The sequence below is a fragment of the Glycine max genome, chromosome 14, assembly GCF_000004515.6.
Source record: "Glycine max cultivar Williams 82 chromosome 14, Glycine_max_v4.0, whole genome shotgun sequence".
NCBI lineage: Eukaryota > Viridiplantae > Streptophyta > Magnoliopsida > Fabales > Fabaceae > Glycine > Glycine max.
Genome location: NC_038250.2, coordinates 388,348 through 408,663, shown reverse-complemented (window position 1 = coordinate 408,663; position 20,316 = coordinate 388,348). Strand labels below are relative to the sequence as shown.

Below are 20,316 nucleotides of genomic sequence, written 5' to 3'. Positions count from 1 at the left end.
GTACTTGAAAAGAATATCGAATTCATGTTATTACCTCAAAAGAAATTGTGAACAGAAGTATCTAACAGTAATGGTCTAACCCATTATAGGTTCAATTCGTTTACATCACAAGTTCAAAAAATTAATATTTATAATTAAAATATCATAAATTTCTATGGTGTCCCAATAATCTGGAATTTTGATATTGTTAATTTTTAACCAATTAAATTACATATCATTTTTTTGTTAATTATTTTTATTTTAAATTAGTCCTTGATTATTAACTTTGAACCTTAAAATATTTTTAGTTACTTTCAACACTTTTTATAAAAAATCTTTTGCGTTTAGGATTTAAATTTTTTTTATTATTGTTTCTTATGCATACTTTTTATAAAAAAGTGTTCCTTAAAAATAATTATTTATTATATTAAAAATATAAAATCGTGAATATTTTTAAAATAATTACAACTTTATTTATATGCATAATATTTTTGAACTAGTAGTGCCTTAACCATAATCGTTAACATATCATGATTCTTTTACTTTTTGCGTAAATAAAAAATGAATTTTGGATAACAATATGAGAAAGTTATACACCACTACATTCAAATATATTTTTTTTCCGCGTTTACACAGATAAAAATTATTATTATTAGTATTTGATTAAAAAATATCTGATATGAATCAAATTACTATACGAGAAGAGATTCTGAACTCAGTCTACGTGTGTTTAGTTTAGTTTGCACTTGGCACACGAAGACGAGGAGAGTTATTTGTTGTTTTTGAAACATGTCCTACGTGTGAAATTGTTATTGGATCGATGACTTACACCGTCCAATCAAAAACCGTCACATGAGAAAAGCGGAAGGTAGGGCAACGACGCCGTTTCCAGTTTCAGCAAAACACTTTTAAAGTCTAAACCAAACACACATTGAGATTAAAAACCACAACTGCCTGTGCCGTGTGGTGTTGTGTTTTTTTTTTTGTTTCATCTCCATCTTTTTCTTCAAATTTCCCAGAAGAGAAACTCACAAAGGTATCTATCTATCTTTTGATTTTGTGGATCCGTGTTTTTGAGACGAGTGTGTGAATTTGATCGATTGTTTTGCAGATGAGGTTATCATTGAGGCATGCTTTGGTGTTTGCGTTAATTGGGGCGTTGTGGAACTTGCAGAGGGCAGAGGGTATCCGATTTGTGATAGACAGAGACGAGTGTTTCTCCCATGACGTAAAGTACGAGGGTGACACTGTTCATGTCTCTTTCGTTGTTATTAAGGCTGATTCTCCCTGGCATTACGGCGACGAAGGTGTCGATCTCGTGGTATGTTCTTTTTCACTCCATCTCATTCTATGTTAACGCTTTTATTTTCAGCTTCATCACTTTCAAAGGGTATTACAATTACTCAACGTTTCTTTCTCGTGCACTTATTAGGGCTATTCATATCATCATATATATTATTGACAGGAAGTTTGGGGAACGGAATAGAACCATAGGTACATGAATACAAAGAGAACCAACAATAATTGCTTTCTCTTACGCCTGCCTGTTGGCTATTGGTTTAGGGTTTAAAATTGGAACAAACCCTCAATTTCATCTTTGAAATATTACCCTTTCTCCTAAATAAACCCTAATGTAAAAAACCTATAAAAGTAACTTCTCATGTATTTGAAATCATGCTAATTAGTCCCCCAAATATTAAAAGGCCCTTCAAATTGGTCTGAGTTTTACTAAAATGCATCACCTTTGAGACTAATTAAATTGATGAATATTCAATACTTGAGGGATTATTTATATAGTTTTTTATTATTCCAGAGACTACTCTCATAATAAACAGGATAATACTTGAGGGACAAAATTAATAGTTTATTCTTTTATATTGTGTAGCTCTCTGGGCCGAAGAAACTTTCTGTGCTATTCTTCACTATAACCATGAAACTGTTATTTGTTTCTAGATCTTGGGATCCGTTGTTAAGCTTAAAGCCTTAAACCCCATTCTGGAAATTTTAATTCATTGACCATGAAGCAAAAAGTATGTTTGCCAAACACCTAATGAAGCCAATGTTAGGAGATAACTGCACTGTGCAAAACAGTTCAAAGTTTTTATAGCAAAAATGAATGCTTGTCAAACACCTAATGAAGCAAAAAGTTTTATCAATGGTTGGGAGATAACTTCATTGTTCAAAACAGTAGTTCTTTAATTTAGAGAAGGATGAGTAGTCATAGAGATGTTGTGCATTTATATGTAGCAATTTACATGTATCACCTTTTACATTTACAATTATACATAAACGATCCACATTTAGATATCTATATTTTTGTTCTACTTACACAATTGTTAGGAATACCCTTTTCTTTGAAATGCTCTTTTCTTTCTTTTTCCTTAATACCTACCCAATCATATGTTGGAATCTCATTACACCACAATGTAAGAATTTCAGGTAAAGGGACCTTCTGGCGAGCAAATACAAGATTTTCGGGACAAGACCAGTGAGAAGTTCGATTTTGTGGCTCACAAATCCGGGGTCCATAAATTCTGCTTCACCAACAAGTCTCCTTATCATGAAACTGTTGATTTTGATGTACATGTTGGTCACTTCTCTTACTTTGAGCAACATGCAAAAGATGGTAATGCCTCTTCTATGAGGTCCACTTGTATTTGCTGCTTTTTTTCTTTTAAATGTAAAACACTGCTCTTTTAAGTTACATGGAAGTCTAAAAAATGAGAGAACTTTCATTGAAACTTTTTGTGACTGTCTGCAGAGCATTTCACCCCTTTGCTGGAGCAGATTGGGAAGTTGGAGGAAGCTCTATACAACATTCAGTTTGAACAGCATTGGTTAGAGGCTCAGACTGACCGCCAAGCAATAGGTATTATTTAAGGTTTACTTTGCTGTTTATCGCACAATTTACATTTTTCTGTGCATAAAATCTTTTATACCTATCAATTATACATATTACTCGTGTTAAAGATAAAAACCCAAGTTTATGTATGCCATCTTGTTTCCTATTCTTGATACCATTTAATATGAACAAATGTCCCAACATGTGATCATCATAATTTATTCAGATACCATACCAAAAGAGACCACCCTGTTGAGAACATTGCTCCCTATCTCTTTGACAATGTTCACTGTTCACTGTTCACTGTTCACTGTTGAGGACATTGATTATGGTGAAATTTCCATTTTCTGACTTTCGAACAGAAAAACAAATACACTAAGCATCTTAGTTGATAAAAGCTACAAACTTGTTTCTTCTATTAACACTTCTTGACTGCGGATGCAATATCATGTTCACTTATGTCTGGAATGCAGTGAACGATGCAATGAGCAGAAGAGCAGTACACAAGGCAATTTTTGAATCAGCAGCACTGATTGGGGCTAGTGCGCTGCAAGTCTACCTTCTGCAGCGATTGTTTGAACGAAAGTTGGGTACCTCGAGAGTTTAGAGCTACGAAAGGTTCTGCGAATCTGTAACAGTACAAATGAGAATGTTATTTTAAACTTTTTTCCGTTGTCATCACATGGATATTTATATAACTAGTTGTTCAATCCTACTCATAATACATGTGGAAATATGTTATTTAATGTTGATTATAGTTGATTTCTTTTTCCGGTAAACTAAAATATGACAGGCCATTTCTACGCTCCCACCATATCCTTTTCATCTTTTTTTCTTTCACTTTATTTCTGTCATTTTTTTATCGGTTAATGCTATTTGATAGAATGTTAGTTTTGTTAGCAGAAGAAATGGAACTTTCTCCTTATTTTCCTATCTTGTAAGTGTCCAATCTACCTTCCCTTCATTCTATTACAGCTGCATAAGCTGTTACGGCTCTTGAGAAATTCGTTATGTATTTTGTGAGCAAGATCTCCGATTATTAGATTTAAGTTGCAGTGGTAACCTACATTCTCGAGTTGTGCCATATTTAACAGGAATCTCTAACTCTATCAGCAGCTTTCTTTACCAAAAACGTGATTTTTTTTTAAAATACCGAAATGTGTTACTTTCTTTAGAAAAAATATGTAAATAGGTAAATCATGTTATAAAACATAACTTTGAATAAATAAGTCATGTTTTAAACACGACTTTGTATAATTTTTAAAATTTAATTTACTGAAATCGTGTTATAATTCATGATTTTAGCTTAATAACACGACTTATTCATTTTTATAATTTATACCCATTTCAGTAATTTAAAAAAATTGCTACTGTTGATAAAAAAAATACCTCTATCAGCATTTAAGAACTTATTATCGCTTAAATATAAACAAGATAAAAAATAGGATTCACGATTGGCTCATAACAAAGCTTAGGTATAGATGGTAACAGGAAAAATTCACGATGGGCAATGCACCGGTAAAAGAATAATTTACCTCGACAAAGGTATGTAAGGGTGCATTAACCCTTAAATTTGAATGAAAGTATTAAGTAAATTAAATTTCAAATTTTCAATTAGGGATAGATACATCTCCATTTTCTCACTTTACAGTTTACACACTTGAATATCAAATCCTTAAAATTAAGAATAAACTCTTTGGCCCAGGAGAGTGACTGGCATCTCCTTAGTAACATCTGCAATTATGATTTTGTTTTTCCGTGTGACTCGAGCGAGGGTCGAGAGAGATGAATTAGTATAAAACAGTTAATCCAACAAGAAATATATAAAATAGTACGCAGGTCGATTGAATAAATAAGTATATAGTTTATACACAAATATCAAACTCTACTGTAAAGAATACAGAGAGAAGTATATGATGCAATAAATACTATTGATTCCTAATAAAGCCCAAGTACGTACAATATATATATATATATATATAGCTTTAATGAAGCTAGGTAGCTCCAGAAATCCGGAATAGGTAATTGATCATGATTCTGGAGATGTGTTTGTGCAGCAAAACCATTTTTTCTGCAACGATGGATTTGAATAAAACGTAACTAAGGGGCGGGATTGAGCATGAAGCAAGAAGAAGGTAATTAACTTACATAATGGGACTTGGTTATTATGATGATCCATTAGCACCGCTCCTTCTCTCATTCCTTAGCTGTTGATGGATTATTCACATCCCAATCCCTAAACTTAGGTAATGCTCTACCTCTACCCCTGGTCTCCTGCATGCACGCATTCAAAGCCAAATTTTAATTAATTGCATGCGTACGTACGTACGTATACGTACCGCCATGGTAGCTGCAAGATGTGCCTTTGGCTTTCCTTAACTTATAGATTCTTCTAATATATATTATGTAATGATGTTGGTTAATTGATCCTTCTCCTTTTCCTTGAGGCCGAGGCCAAGGAGGAAGATCGAAGAACACAGACAAACAGATCGGGCCAATGCCTATCAAATTTGTGGGACATACACTTTACACGTTAACCACGCTCAGCCATCAAACTCTTCCTCTTTTTTCATGCTTTCTTTACGCCTGATTTTATTATGAGTGAACAAAATATCAAATAAATAAAAATATTTATTGTATCACAAGATAAATATAAAGAGTTTAATTTCTATATACTATCAAATCCAATATTATGATAAAACTATTTTCTCGTATAAAAGTACAATATTAAACCTTTTAGTCTTAGTTGTTTGAAATTAATTTTAAGATCGATGTTAACAAAATCTTAATTTAGATTTATTGTTCCTTATTAAAGTTGAATAAGGGGTATATTAATTAATAATTATTTTTTAATAACTATTAATTATAAGGAGAATATGTTTTTAAAGTTGATTTTATATGTTAACAAAACAAAAAGTTAATTTTTTGTTTTTTTATTTTTTTTAAAATATAACAACAACAACAAAGTCTTATTCCATTAAGTGAGATTGACTACATTGATCAAACTATACCATTCGATATGATTAAAAATCAAGGTTTTAAAAATATTATTAAGTCTTAAGTCTCTCTTGAAGAGTTTTGTCAATGTATTTTTCGGTCTCCCTCTTCCATTTGTTTCCTGACTAAAAATCATGTCATTTGCTATTCTAATTGACGTCTCTTGTGACCTTCTTTATACATGCTCAATTCACCTTAACTGATTTTATGTCATTTTTTTTTTCAATGAGTGTTATATTAATATTCTCTCTTATAACATCATTTTGTATTTTATATTATCTTGTATGACCACACATCTATCTTAATATTTTTATTTTTGTAACTCTCACTTTTCTCTCATGTTATCTCTTTAAAATCCTACATTCACCATTATATAGTATAGTTGAACTAATAGTTATATGATAAAACTTGTCTTTGAACTTGGGAGGCACTTTGCGATCACAAATAATCTCCAATACTTTTTTTATTTAAGTCATCTCTAGTATCTTATATTTGGCATCTTCACTAATTTCTCCATCTTGTATGATTGATTTTAGATATCTAAACTTAGAGACATGTGGTACCATATTTTTCCCTAATTTAACTTTCATCCAAAAGCTTCTTATCTCTTGCTAACATTGCATAGTATGCATACTGCCTTACTTCTACTTAAACGAAAACACTTTGTTTTTAAAGTCTATCTCTACCGTTGAATACTATATCATTGATTCCTTAATCAATACTATATCATCCGCAAAAGACATGCAATTAGGAATAATCTTATATCCTTGATAAGCACATCCATGACTAGGTTGAACAAGTGATGACTTAAAGTTGAACATTGATATAATCCTATCCCAATAAAAAAATCCTTAGTTTCACCTTTTGGAGTTCTCACACTAGTGGTTACCTTTCATAAATGTCTTATATAACTCAAATATAGAAACAAACAGTTAATAGAGTATATTTAATGATTTTTTTTATAAATATCTTTATAACACTTATTAACAATATTCTTTTTCAAATATTTTTTTTTGGTTATTCCAAACTGCAAATGAAAGTCAATTAAAATTGTGGGTTTAGATTTTATCTTAGAACATCTACGATACATTATTACTTAGCTTAAATTTATAAGTTGTACAGGGTCATATAAATTTAAGAACTCTACACAATCTTCAATTGTTTTTTTTAGCACAGTCTTCAATTGGTTGCTAAAGTATGTGTTTAATTTTATTTCTCTTTTTTTTTGGCTGATTTTTTTACAGTACCTTTTTATTGATAAATTTCAGTTAAGGAACTTTGCTTACAATAATGCTTTTACAAAAAAGCCACGTCAAATGCTTTAACAATAATTAAAAAGGTCTTATTTTAAAGCAACTCACATAAAAACGTTGTAGAGTCTTAGTAAACACAGTTTTTGGAGTTGACATCTCTATATCACATTTTTAGTGTACATATTTTAAGAGTAATGATTCAATAACACTTTCCTTCTCTAAACATTAAGTTAATTCACATTTTTTTTTCTCTTCCTACTATATCATATATCACCTATTAAATATTTTTTTTATTAACAAATTTTAATATATTAGTTTTGTTAGAAATATAAGTTGAAATCATTTGAACTTTCGACCTCTTATCATTTCATCTTTTCTTATCCATTGGATCAATGTTATATATTCTATCACCTATCATATTTATACCTATTATTTATATACTCTTTCTCATTTTCTTATTTTAACTTTTAGGAAAATTAATTTCAACCGTTAAAGTTGATTATAACAGGTACGTAAATTAATTTTAACAGATTTTAGACATGTCAAATTTTTGAGTGTTAGTTAATGAAATAAGTATGAAAACACTGAAAATTGACTACTAACCATAACGTGTAAATGGGTTAAGAATTTATCCCTCTCGCTTTTTGGGTACAGATAGAGAAATATCTTTCTCTATTTAACACTTTAAAATTTATTTTATTTTCTTTTAAAATCCCTATAATGTGACCACTTGATGATTGTTTATACAAAAAACCTACTCTCAAGGCCGTTCGGTTGTTAGTGTGAAAAAGTACTTCGAGGCAATATAGTGTCATAATAATGAACGCTCGTAAGTTTGCCCATCATTGAGTTTTCTTTTTTGTATTTTTTAATTAAAATTAAAATTTTAACTTAGTAATCAAATATAAATCGATGTAAACTTTATTTTTATTAAAAAGTAATATAAAAAATACTTAAATATAACATCTAATTTGATTTTTTTTTCCTGTAAAAAAAGAACTTTAGCGAGAATTTCTCTGGTTTTAAAATTCCCAACATCGTAAAGACTAATGACTGATTGATTGTATAACCAAAGGCCAGTGACACTATGGAATGCTCGGCTCTATAAACACAACTTGAGCAAAATTGAATTGAGACAATAAAAAAGAATAAAAGTTGATTGAACTTTCAACCTCGAAACAAGGGGTAGTAAATAACAGACAAAAAGTAAATAGAGGTTAATCTTATTGGAGTGAATAATTACACCAAACGAAACCCAATATATATGACGTATATGTATTTGCGCAACACAACAGCGAAGCGAAGCTGAGTAGATAATTTGAGATCAAACATTATCAGTGTTGTCTGGCTTGGAGTGGGGATGTGAAGCACATGCAGTTGGGGGTGGAGCTGGCATCCCATAAACTTGTGGGTTGGTTTGAACCTCTCTCCTTCCTCTGGCTCTTCCAAAGAAGTAACATCCAAAACCAAGAACTAAGCAGAAGATTATGAAAGGAAGAGAAATCACCACAACCATCCCCATCTTCTAGTTTTTTAGTGAATGAAATGGTTTGGTAGCGTTGGGAAAGTGTGAGAGTATTTATATAAGTATTGGATTCTCTAACGTTCAAGTTTCTAACGGCCACTTTTCTGTCCCCACCCACATTACCTCACTTCACTTTTGCCTCTGGCTAGCTTGGAATTATTCCTTTTATTCTAGTATTTAATTTCTTGTTTTTTAACAATTTCCTTTTCCATTTTCTCATGCATATTGCATGTGCACGGTATCGACTTAGCTGCCACTCTCATGAAAGTTTTTACTATTATTAATTAATTGACTAAAATAATTTTTCATAGAAAAGACTAGTTTTTAATTTTCATTTATATATATATATATATTCAAAATTCTTTTTAACACTTTCTCAGAGAAGGGCAAAACCCATGTATTTGTAATGCTATTGTTTAACATATTTTATAAAAACTAAAATAGAACTTTGGCGTCTCATTTTAATTTTCTAAGTTTAAGAATTATCACTTTGGTCTCCTAATTTATGTGGCCTAAGTCAACCCCCATTTATTAGATCTATCTCTGAGAAATGTAGAAGTTCATAGACAGGAAGTAGCAAAAGGTTCTGGAACGTCTCCATGTGTCAGTGATAAAATCTGTAACTATTTTTTTGAGAAGGAATTAAATCTAAGTAAATTAGATTCTTATTCATTTATTTTTATTAATCTTTTATAACTATGAAAATAATGCACTTAGATTCATATGGAATGATGACATATGTAACTTTTAAAAATCAAACCGAGTTTTCTCTAAAAGTATTAATCCCAATGCATACTTTTATGAATGTCATAATTTAAGGAAGTTTGATCCCATTTGAAAGAGAGAATGATTGTATGGTTGAACACGATATTAATGAACTTGTGTTTTAATGTTCAAAATTGAACGATGATTTATTTTATGAAAGTTGTGTTGAAATACCCTCTCTATTTTCGTCACTCCCGTAATTGCTATTTGTTTTGTACACAAAGTAAAAATACAAGCAAATACTCAGGCGTGCTTTTATTTTTTCACTAAGAAAAAATAATTTCTATCACATTTTAATATAATAGTCTTCAACATGTGTCTTAAGACACTTGATGTCAGAGCAGAACCATAGCAACGAGTTTTTTTTTTTTTTTAAGACAATGAGGTATTAATATATTGATTTGAATTTGTGGTATATATTTGATGATAATCAAGAAAGTGGGGGAGGAATAATTGTAGGCAAGTATACTGTTTGAAAACGGAAAGCAAGGAAACATTATAGTTTCTAACTGCATGACGTCGAACGGGGAAAAGAACAATGCGGTTGCAAGAGGATAAAGTTCAAATAAATTTGATAGAAAGGCACTGTGGTGAAGTACGGTAGAGCTAAAAAGTCATAAATTAGAAACAAAGAATGACCTTATTTATCTAAAATTATTTTTATTGTTCACCATTGGTTACCTCAAAAGCTCATCAATCCCAAAAATAATTATTGATTAAATTTTACTTACTTTTCGGTCAAACTCCAAATTTATTAGGATATTTTCTCCTGATAAACCTGAGGGTTAGACAAAAAAAAACTCATCAATCCCTTTCTAAACAAAGCAGATTGACCACAAAAATAAAGACCTCGCAAAGTATTAAAATTTATGCTTCCTTGGGAAGAAAGGAAGCCAGTGAAGCAACAACTAATAATATCGTAGACATAGCTCACAGATTGCTAACCGCAAAAGCAAATACAATACACTTGGATTACATTGGAGACCTCCCAGAACCAAGCAGCTGACCAACTAGATTAGTCACCTAGCAAAAAAAAAAAAAAGAAATCTGCTTAGACAATATGACAATCACTATTTGCAGTTTCCCATTATTTCAAAAGCAAAAACCATGTTGAAGTCAGGACTTCTGTAATCCACATATACTTAATTTGCCTTGGCTTTCATAAAATTATCAAGACACCACTTAAAGTCTAAACAGGAATTTTCGAAGGGAGCACACATTTAACCAAGTACTAAAACCCAACTAAGATTCATCCTAAAACATCTCTCTGAGAAACTATCTTAAAGCATAATATTGAGTTTGATGAGAGAAAAATAAGGATAACTAATAGACAACTCGAATAAGTTCTAGTGATAGATCCAAAAGTAAACTTAAGCAACATCTTACATGCCAGTATTTTGAAACACAGCGGTCAATGCAACTATTTTCACCCATATTTAGCTCAGACTCCTTGTACCTGAGAAGAAAAATTGATAAACAGATATTATCATAACATTCACATTGAGCCATCATCAAAATAATGCAACAGCAGATAACTCAGAAATAAGAAACTCGTTTCCAAATTGACACGACTGGATGACATTTGAGGGGCATCAAACATGACACTTTCTCAGGCAGATTATGCAATCAGAAGAGTTTCCCTACCTATTGTCAACACACTTCTTGAAACAGGTCTGGGTCATCCTGAATGGTAGAAACAACAAAAGGTTAGAAAAATGAATTATTATGGCACCAACAAATCTCATAAAAAAATGCAGTCAGATTGTACATTATACTTGTTTACAACAGCAAACAATATCAAGGCAAGCAAGAGCACGGAAACCTACTTGTTGAATAATTCAACCCTATATTCCATCTCCTTTTCAGCCATTCCAAATATCTGCTCCATGACCACATGAATTATTGAAACACATCCAAAAACTAAATAATCAAATAACACCCAAAAAAGAAAATTTAAACTTGAAACCACATTGGGGTATCAAATTAACCACATCAACCACCAGATCAGTTTTACCAAAGTTGGAGGAAGAGAAAAGAATGCCTACCTGTTCTTTATCAAAGGCAGCGGGCGAGATGTTGGAAGCCATTGTACCCTGAAAATTTCCTAAAAAATAAAATGAATTCAGATCACAGAAATTTTATGAATATTCAGAACTAAAATATACGATTGAAGTTTGATGAGAGGTTTGCGTGTAACTTAATAGTATTAGGTTAGTAAACAACAATGTCTGTGGGTGTGTAATATCAAATTCTTTAAATGAATTTGTATACTATTCGATATTTCTATATATCAGTCTTCTTTCATTATCTTAGATTCTTGATTATTTTGTACAAAAATAATTATTGATTAGGAGATGGGATGTGTTGAGGTTATTGACGTTGTAACATGACACAATTGGACTATAAGACAACGTTAGTAAGATGATAGGCTATTAGAATTGGATTAGTGCTGAAGGGTTGAGATAATTCGGATAAGATGAAGAGCATCACCATGTAGATTTTCATTATTTTCTAATAGATTAAACCAAATAAGAGAACACGGACAACTAAACATGTAGAATTTCTTAATAACCTCCAAAAATATCACTTCGAACAAAATGATTGAGAAGCAAATGAGTCATAGCAGTAATTTATTGCTTGTGTCATTCACCATTTCACCTAACTTTTTCTTTGTATCTCCCAAGCTTCTCACTTGAACACGAGATTCCACCTATGAAGTCCCAAATTTTCCCATTATGTGAAATTTAGGCCAATAGAAACAATGTGAACTGAATAGGTTTTCAAAAAAGGCCATTTACTAAAGTTCAGGTCGGTATACCAATATATCCCACAACCCAAAATAGAGGCTAAAATCCCCAACTGACTTGAAATTGACTTGGGGAAACCATTCAACTCCATTCTCATAGACACAATCTTCTCAAACTTAAATGCTTGAAATCTTAACAAGTTTTTAAGTACATGCAGAGGTAGTAAAACTGCAAGAGAGAGCTTAGAAAGGGTGAACATCACAAAATCAGCAGCACGATGATCGAAAACTGTAGAACAGAACAAAGATTTTGTTGTAACAGACAAACATTAAAACTAAAACTCACTAACGATTCGGTCTTCAATCCCAAAAAAGTTTACGATTTGAAGAAAGCGGAGCTGAGGAAAGAAGGAAAAGAATGAGGTTAGGAAGCAAAATAAAATCAAAAGCAAACGAACATGAGAAAGAGAACCGTACAATGGGCCGAGTGGAAGTGATGAATCTCTATTCACAACAGAGCGAGCGCGAAAAAGTAAGAAGCTGAAGCAAGCTAGGCTAGGGTTCATAAATGAAATTTCATAAATAGGCCAGCTAGTATTATGCATACAAATATAATTTCCATAAAACTTTATTCAATAAAAATTCAAAAGTCAAAGAAGTGTGGAAGAATGAAGTGAGGACATAGTAGAAAATAGCTCCATTATTTATGAGAATGTAAGATGGACCTTTCAATTTCCAAAACAAAAAAAAAAAATATCTACCTTTCACCATGAAAATAAGATGACAAGTATAAATAATCTATATTCCATAAATCAATAATTTTTTATTTTTTATAAAACTTGTATCAAACATGAAAATACAATGTTCTCGGTCACTTTCTCCAGAATCTTTTTCGATATCATAAAACAAATACAACTTTTAAAATAAAACTTATTCTCATGTAAAATAGTTTTAAAAAAGTATAAGTTAATTTGCATTTGTTTATCATTCTAAAAAATATTTTTTTAAGAAATAATTGATTTTACGAAAAACTGTTCAAACTAACTTCTGATTTTAGTCATATTTTTTTAGTTTCCAATTATTTTAAAAAATTGAAACAAAATCGTGCAAAACGGAAAAAAAAAATATTTCATCAAAGAAACTATAGCAATCGGCCTAATATTTAAAATTTTAAATTCTCTTACAAATTAAAATTTCTCACCTAAATATTCATTCTTTACACAAAAACTAGTGTAATAAAAAGTACAGAAATTAAGCAGGTATTGAGTTTAACATTTATGATTCTTTTATATTATTATGATTATGAGTTTTAATTTTACGATTTTATATATTTATACATTTGGTTGGATAAACATCTTTTATTCCTCCTTCGTGTTAGTTATAAAAAATTCAAGACAAATTCGTTGTTCACTTAACCACTAATATTCCAAACAAAAAATCTTTTACCAAATGGAGTAGAAAGTATGCGCTAACATTTCTCTTTTATATAATATAAGTAACTGGAAGAAAAATAAAGGCAATAAGAATAAGTAGAATAGATACTATCTAAACCTAGCATTAATTATCAAGATCTCATTAATTTGAATAGAATTAGACTTAGATTATTTAAGTAAAATTTCAAATTTAAGTTTTATGTATCAAAAATAATATAATTGAGAGAAAAAATTCTAATAAAAATAACTAGTTTGATTTTTTAATAGATATTTATTATTGATAAAACTGATGAATATTTTATATCATTAACAATGATAACGCAAAATCTTAATGTAAACGGTACAATTTAAATTTCTCAAAGTAATCTTAGGAAAAAAAAAATATCTCGGAATGCTTAGTCAATCCTCTTGAGTGTTGTGAATCTTTTTAACCAATCCCCAAGAAGGAGAAAACACTTTGACTTGCTTAGCGTGCCAGAATATTCAGAATAAAATGTTAGATCTAAATTAGCAAACGCAAGACCAACTACAACTTCCTTATTTCCACTCTTTTTGGCAATTTCAGTTCTGGAACACATTTTGCAAACCACGGGAATCTGTAATCTTGTGCTTGGAATAAGAGGTTTTATAATGATTCATTCCAAACCAAAGTACGCCAATAACATTTCAGAGAAAACTAAAATTTGGATAATATTGTTTCATGTTCTACTTTGATGCCAAGAAAATTTCACTTTCACAAGATGCGACTTAAACCTAACAACTATGTAGCTAAATTTCGCTCTCTTTCGGTCTTGTCCTTGTAATAAATTTGAAACTTGCATGTTCGCTTGCTAAAGAGGGAGGCAAGATCTTTTGAGCTTTGCATCAAACGCTGGCTCTTAAAAGGACATCTACTGAACATGAAATAGGTCTTACTGAAGCTCAACAACAAGGGCAGATGCACCACCTCCTCCATTGCAAATGCCACCAACTCCGTACTTCCCATTCTTCTGCTTCAGTACCTGCAGGTGATGACTTTTAGATTAACTGAATCGAAAAAGAACGCATTCAATATTGTGGAAAGATCCATACATAATCAGAATCATAAACAACAACAACAAACCCTTATCCCAACAACAACTTATAGTCAGAATTATAAGTTACTCGATGATCACTTTAAAAATCTTATTATTTTGTGTTGTAATACCATTCATATAAGATCAAATGATCAAGATTTGTTCATTTCACTCTCACAATAAACTACTCTCAATGTAATTTATTAAAAAAAAGTGGACAAAATAATAAAATTATTACATTATCTTTTTGAATAATTGAACATAACGAATTTAAATAATTAAGCAAAGAAATCAAGAGATGAGCACTATGATAGACTTTTTTCTACAAAACACAAGGCAATCTGTCAACATGCATTCTACTATATATTATAAAAAATCAAAGTTATGAACTGAGCACATACCCCCAAAAGTGTCACCAGAATGCGAGCACCACTGCAACCAAGAGGATGACCCAGTGCAACAGCTCCACCATGTACGTTTACTTTTTCCTGCAAAATAATAGTTACTTGAGAAAAAGAAATAAATGGAAGGGTACATCCATTAATGGTCACAATGAAGTTAAATTATGGATTATAGACAAATTTTAACATGTTCTGCACTGTGCAAAGAGGGGCTCTGGACTTACAACAGCATGCACTTCAAGACAGTCAATTGGAAATAGTTTATTATACATGCACTGAAGGATTACAACTTTTGCAGTGACAAGAGGAAAAACTAACCGAGTTAAGTCCAAGAAGTTTCTGATTTGCGAGAGCCACAACCTACAGACAGCAATATGAAGAATTAAAATCCACCGCATCATGAGTTGAAAAATGACTACAATTGAAACTTTGACATGTAATCCTACCGCAAAGGCTTCATTAATTTCATAAAAATCAATTTGTGAAGTCTCCAACCCCGCCTTGGCAATAGCTTTGGGAATGGCAAGGGATGGAGCCGTTGTAAATAACTCTGGTTCCTGCACAGCTCAACCTCATATGAGTATGAAATTATACTAATAACATATCAAACACTAGAAATAATGTGAATGCCAAAATGGTTTTTCTATTTCTTATTTTCTATAGTCGGAAGATGTAGTTCGTATTTAAAATATATTTTATGTACCTGAGCAGCATCAGCATATCCAGTGATTTTTGCAATAACTTGAAGCCCAAGCTTCAGTGCCTTCTCTCCACTCACCAAAACTAGTGCAGCAGCACCATCACTGTTAGCAAGAGCATTTTCATTTTATTAAAAACCAGGGCTAATCACTAATGTCAAACTATGTCAATTAATAGCATTTGAGAGTTTAAAACCCACATATTGGAGACGAATATATTGAAAAATCTATTTTATATAAGAATAAGATGAACAAATTTGGACCATACAACCATACATGGATAGTCAATATTGAAAGTTTTTTAAGGTCACATGACCAATTAAAAAAGTCATTTGACTCACTATATATATATATATATATATATATATATATATATATATATATAGTATTTTATAACAAAATAATCGACAAGGGCATCCAAATACAAATCGTTATGTAGGAAAAAGTTTAACAAATTTCGAAAATATATTAACCTTATGCTGGAAGCATTGCCAGCTGTAACAGAACCTCCAGTCTCCTTGAAACTTGGCCGAAGTTTGCGTAACTTGGCAGCATCAAACTGGCATAGGAAAAGGAAAATATAACAATATATTTATTTGTATTCAACTGAAAGTAAGACAAAAATAATGACTATAGTAACAATAATAGCAGCTAGAAGTAACATACATATAAATGTTGTTTATGTGAAGAGAAAAAAATTATAAATTCCAATCCTAACTCTTGATTAATTATCACCTTATAGTCTTCTGAAAAATTTGAAGACTCATGAATTATTGGGTAAACATGTGTTTTCGTAGGCTCACCATATTTATACAAGAACAAGTATTACCATGGTTCAAGTTATTTATATGGTTACCTTTCCTAGGCCTTCATCCTTATCAACAACTGTTGATGGTCTTCCTCTTCCACCAGAGACTTCAACTGGAGCAATTTCCCATGAAAAGGCACCACTTTCTTGGGCAGCAATTCCACGTTCAAAACTCTGAATTGCATAGTTATCCTGAGGGGAAAACAGAGACATCAACAAAAAATTGATTACAATGGTCCTGCCGAAACCTTTCTGAACAGAAATTAATCCTAAAATACCTGGTCGTCTCTTGTTAATGCATGGTTATCTGCACATAGCTCAGCACACACTCCCATGCCAACATCCTTATAGACATCCCACAAACCATCTTTCAACATCCCATCAACAAGTGAATCATGTCCAAGGCGTGATCCTTTCCTGAACTTTTAGTATTGAATCAGTTTATTTCAACACAAGAACTAATCTTAAGGAGAGTGTCGAATTAAAGGCAATATTGACCTTGCTTCAGCCAGGTACTTGGGTACATTAGACATGCTTTCCATACCACCAGCCACAACAACATCATTTGTGCCTAATTGAATACTCTGTGCAGCAAGCATTGCAGCTGCAATAACCAGAACAAGGTTAATATCCTTTTTCTATATTTTTAAATAAAAATACAAAGAAACAAATAGAATTGTTTTTATTATAAACACACCTTTCATTCCTGATGCACAAACTTTGTTAACGGTAGTGCAGATAACTGAATTGGATATTCCTGCTCCAAGAGCAGCTTGTCTTGCAGGAGCTTGCCCCAAATTAGCACTAAGAACATTCCCAAAAAATACTTCTTCCACAAGGGATGGATCAACATTGGCCCTTTTAAGAGCAGCTGCAGATGAACGAAAAATATGTAAACACAAATAAGTTTCAAATGGAATGTAATTAGCACTGACATAGGCTTCCATAGTTACCTTCAATAGCTATAGAGCCTAGCTTGGTGGCAGATAGAGATGACAGAGTACCAAGAAATCCACCCATTGGTGTACGTGCAACACCAACGATGCAAACATCTATAGAAATCAAAACATATGAAGTCAACTAACCAAATGAAGGGTTATAAAGAATAAAACATTAGAAGGTGTTAAATGAACCAAAGAAAGGGTGTATAAAAACTCTATATATATAAGCCAAAATGTTTGATGAAAGACCTCTTGGCTTGATTGAATCTGAAGATGCTGCTGCTACTGGAGCCATTGATAGATGAAAATGGAATCTGTAATCCAAAACATTAAATACGGACACATTTAGGTAAAATTATCGAGCTAACATGCAAAATCTTTGAGAACTAATTCCATGTACGATGGATTATGTGAAACATTAGAAATTGACCTCTTAATATTTAATCATTCAGAAATTTAAAAAGAAAAGAAGCAGCGCGAGATTGTAAGACTGTTCCTCCTTGGTGGTTTACATATAATATAATTAAGAAAATCATATAATTTCGCATGGTGCCTTAATATTTTTTCCATAAAGAAGCAAAGAAGATGCAATGAGCGCAGAATAGAAAAGTGAGGATAAGATAAATAGAGAAATAGGAACAGATAAGCAAATATGATATTGATGTGGTCGTAAGCGAAACGCGGATCTGATAAAGTGTTGAGCAAAGAAGCTTACGAGGCGAAAAAGAGAGAGAGAAGGAGAAGGGGATCGTCGAAAACGAAGAAGTGAAGAAATGTTCGACTGATCTGAGTGGTTATATAAGGTCAGGTGGGACGAGCCACGAGTTACACGCACCGTTTAATGAATCCGGGCAAGCCAAAACCATTTACAATTACTCTTATTTTCCCAACTTTTTTTTTTTTTTTTTTACATTCATTTTCATTTTGTATTTAAGACTTACATCTTATACGTTAAAATGTATATTGTTATTGACCGTGTTAACTTTTGAAAGAAATTTCAAAAAAAAGCCTTGCATTTAATTCTAACCATTTTCCTCTTCTTCGTCCTTCACCGCCGCATCCTCCACAACAACCATTGCCCTTCCCTCCACACCCTCTCCACAACCGCACAAAAACTAGGGGATTTTTAGTCTAGGGTGAAAAGAAAGAAAGAGTATAATTGTAATAAGCCTTAAACACAAAGTGTCCAAGTGTAATTTACTCATAATTGAATGAAGAAGTTACACAATTCTTTTTTGAAAAAGTTACACAAAATTAACGGTTTTATTTTTGAAAAGTTAGAATATCTTATGAGGATGGTGTAAAGGAATTTTATAATTAGATATGATAAATTTGTTAACTTTTATCATGATTAATAAGTAATAGTGATTTGTGTTTCTTGATCAGGTGATCTAGGATTTAATTTTTAGTTAGTTATTGAATATGAAATAAATCATATTAGAAGAAAAATATCTACATTTATGATTCTTAATGAAGATTAATCATGACTTTCAAAAAAGACTATTTCATATCAGTATCAAATTAGATAATTTGTTTTTATTTTATTTTATTTTTTCTATCTTAAAAAGTGATGATAAAAGGCATCTTTAATTAGTTTAAAATAAAACTCTTGATTTCTAGAGTAAATAGTTGATGGATTGGTTGAGGATTTTTTGTCAAAGTGTTTGTAAAGTCGATTTAGATTGACTTTTGAAATAAAAGTCATCTTATACAAATTTGGTTGGATCATGTTTTTTCTTAATCAATGGTTTGGATTGGATTATAATTGATGTTAGCACAACTAAATTGATCTAAACAAAAATGATACTCTTTAATATACATATTTTATTATGTGTTCCACATATAATTTTTATACATTTTAATATGGTTTTTTTTAGGGTTTCAAGCTATGTTTATTATACATTTTTCATGTATCAAAGCAACGTAACAAAATTATATATTATTTCATTCTCTTAACTTTTATTTTGAATATATATGTTTTTGTTTCCTTGTGGAAAGAAAAAAAATTATGTTGTAAGATGATTAATCAATTGATTGACATACATTTTATGTTTGTTTTAAAAATAATAATGTTCAATATTTAGTAGTAAAATGTGAATATCCAATCCAATCCAAATCATATTTTATTGGATTGAATCAAATCTTTTTAAGATATTAATCTAAATCGAATCGAATGATAAGTTAAAAGTATATTTTTTTCAATTTTTTTCTTCTTTTTGGAGTAGTATGCAAGTTTTTTTTTATTAGATTGGATGTGAATACCCTGGTTTTTATAATGTTATTATCTAATAATAAATCAACATGTATAGTTTGTTGACTTCAATAATTATTTTACTTACCATAATATCATGTTTTTTATTTATTGATGGTGTAGAAATTTTTAAACTCTTAATATATATAAATTAAATTATAATTTTTATACGTGCATTAATTACTAGTGTAAAAAATTACATTATTATCACCAGTAAAAAAAAATAATGACTTTTAAAGTAATTATGATAAAAATCAATTAATTTATTGTATATGATAATTTATGAATAGATAAACAATATAAAAACCCTTTTCACTGACTTTTCATAGTTATTTACTTCAATTTGTTTCTTTTTCTTCTTTTTTTTTTTTACATTTTTTTGACTTAGGCGACTGTGTAAATTTAAGGTCGATCAATTGCGTTATGATGTTACCAAAAAAGCCAACAAATTGTTAGATGGCATGCTGATTAGGGTATGTAGAAAAGCTTTGCTACGATAGATATAATTCATTTTGATTTTTTTAAAGAAATATTTTTTAATTTCCGGTTAAAATATATCTTCATGCACATGAAAAAGGTCAATTACAATAGTGTCTTCTTAAAAATAAATTGATAATTAGTT

The 20,316-nt window shown here is 30.9% G+C and overlaps 4 protein-coding genes across 6 annotated transcripts; 1 reads left to right on the top strand and 3 right to left on the bottom strand.

Moving 5' to 3' along the window:
- The first annotated feature begins 701 nt into the window (after positions 1-701).
- On the top strand, positions 702-3,540 carry LOC100775345 (transmembrane emp24 domain-containing protein p24beta2). The gene is made up of 5 exons (XM_003545540.4): positions 702-1,015; positions 1,091-1,300; positions 2,419-2,605; positions 2,741-2,848; positions 3,295-3,540. The coding sequence occupies exons 2-5, from the start codon at positions 1,091-1,093 to the stop codon at positions 3,426-3,428; spliced, it is 639 nt and encodes a 212-aa protein (XP_003545588.1). The 5' UTR covers positions 702-1,015; the 3' UTR covers positions 3,429-3,540.
- Positions 3,541-8,213: 4,673 nt separating this feature from the next.
- LOC100807423 (uncharacterized) lies at positions 8,214-8,632 on the bottom strand. The gene has a single exon (XM_003545530.4). The coding sequence runs from the start codon at positions 8,591-8,593 to the stop codon at positions 8,396-8,398; it is 198 nt and encodes a 65-aa protein (XP_003545578.1). The 5' UTR covers positions 8,594-8,632; the 3' UTR covers positions 8,214-8,395.
- Positions 8,633-10,056: 1,424 nt separating this feature from the next.
- On the bottom strand, positions 10,057-12,727 carry LOC100790120 (mitochondrial import inner membrane translocase subunit TIM10). 3 transcript variants are annotated; one of them, XM_006595591.4, is made up of 7 exons: positions 12,585-12,727; positions 12,458-12,505; positions 11,407-11,465; positions 11,188-11,240; positions 11,006-11,044; positions 10,748-10,817; positions 10,057-10,384 (listed from the first exon to the last, which is right to left on the bottom strand). In XM_006595591.4, the coding sequence occupies exons 3-7, from the start codon at positions 11,446-11,448 to the stop codon at positions 10,334-10,336; spliced, it is 255 nt and encodes an 84-aa protein (XP_006595654.1). In that variant the 5' UTR covers positions 11,449-11,465; positions 12,458-12,505; positions 12,585-12,727; the 3' UTR covers positions 10,057-10,333. The 3 variants fall into 3 exon arrangements, with proteins under 3 accessions (XP_006595654.1, XP_006595655.1, XP_003545567.1); XM_003545519.5 differs by having other exon boundaries at positions 10,093-10,384; positions 12,454-12,505; positions 12,585-12,716; XM_006595592.3 differs by lacking the exon at positions 12,458-12,505 and having other exon boundaries at positions 12,585-12,654.
- Positions 12,728-14,150: 1,423 nt separating this feature from the next.
- On the bottom strand, positions 14,151-18,278 carry LOC100776777 (acetyl-CoA acetyltransferase, cytosolic 1). The gene is made up of 13 exons (XM_003545507.5): positions 18,159-18,278; positions 17,693-17,757; positions 17,456-17,554; positions 17,200-17,373; positions 17,001-17,106; positions 16,781-16,919; positions 16,551-16,694; positions 16,168-16,253; positions 15,700-15,799; positions 15,443-15,553; positions 15,315-15,356; positions 14,997-15,083; positions 14,151-14,541 (listed from the first exon to the last, which is right to left on the bottom strand). The coding sequence occupies exons 2-13, from the start codon at positions 17,736-17,738 to the stop codon at positions 14,452-14,454; spliced, it is 1,224 nt and encodes a 407-aa protein (XP_003545555.1). The 5' UTR covers positions 17,739-17,757; positions 18,159-18,278; the 3' UTR covers positions 14,151-14,451.
- Positions 18,279-20,316: the final 2,038 nt, after the last annotated feature.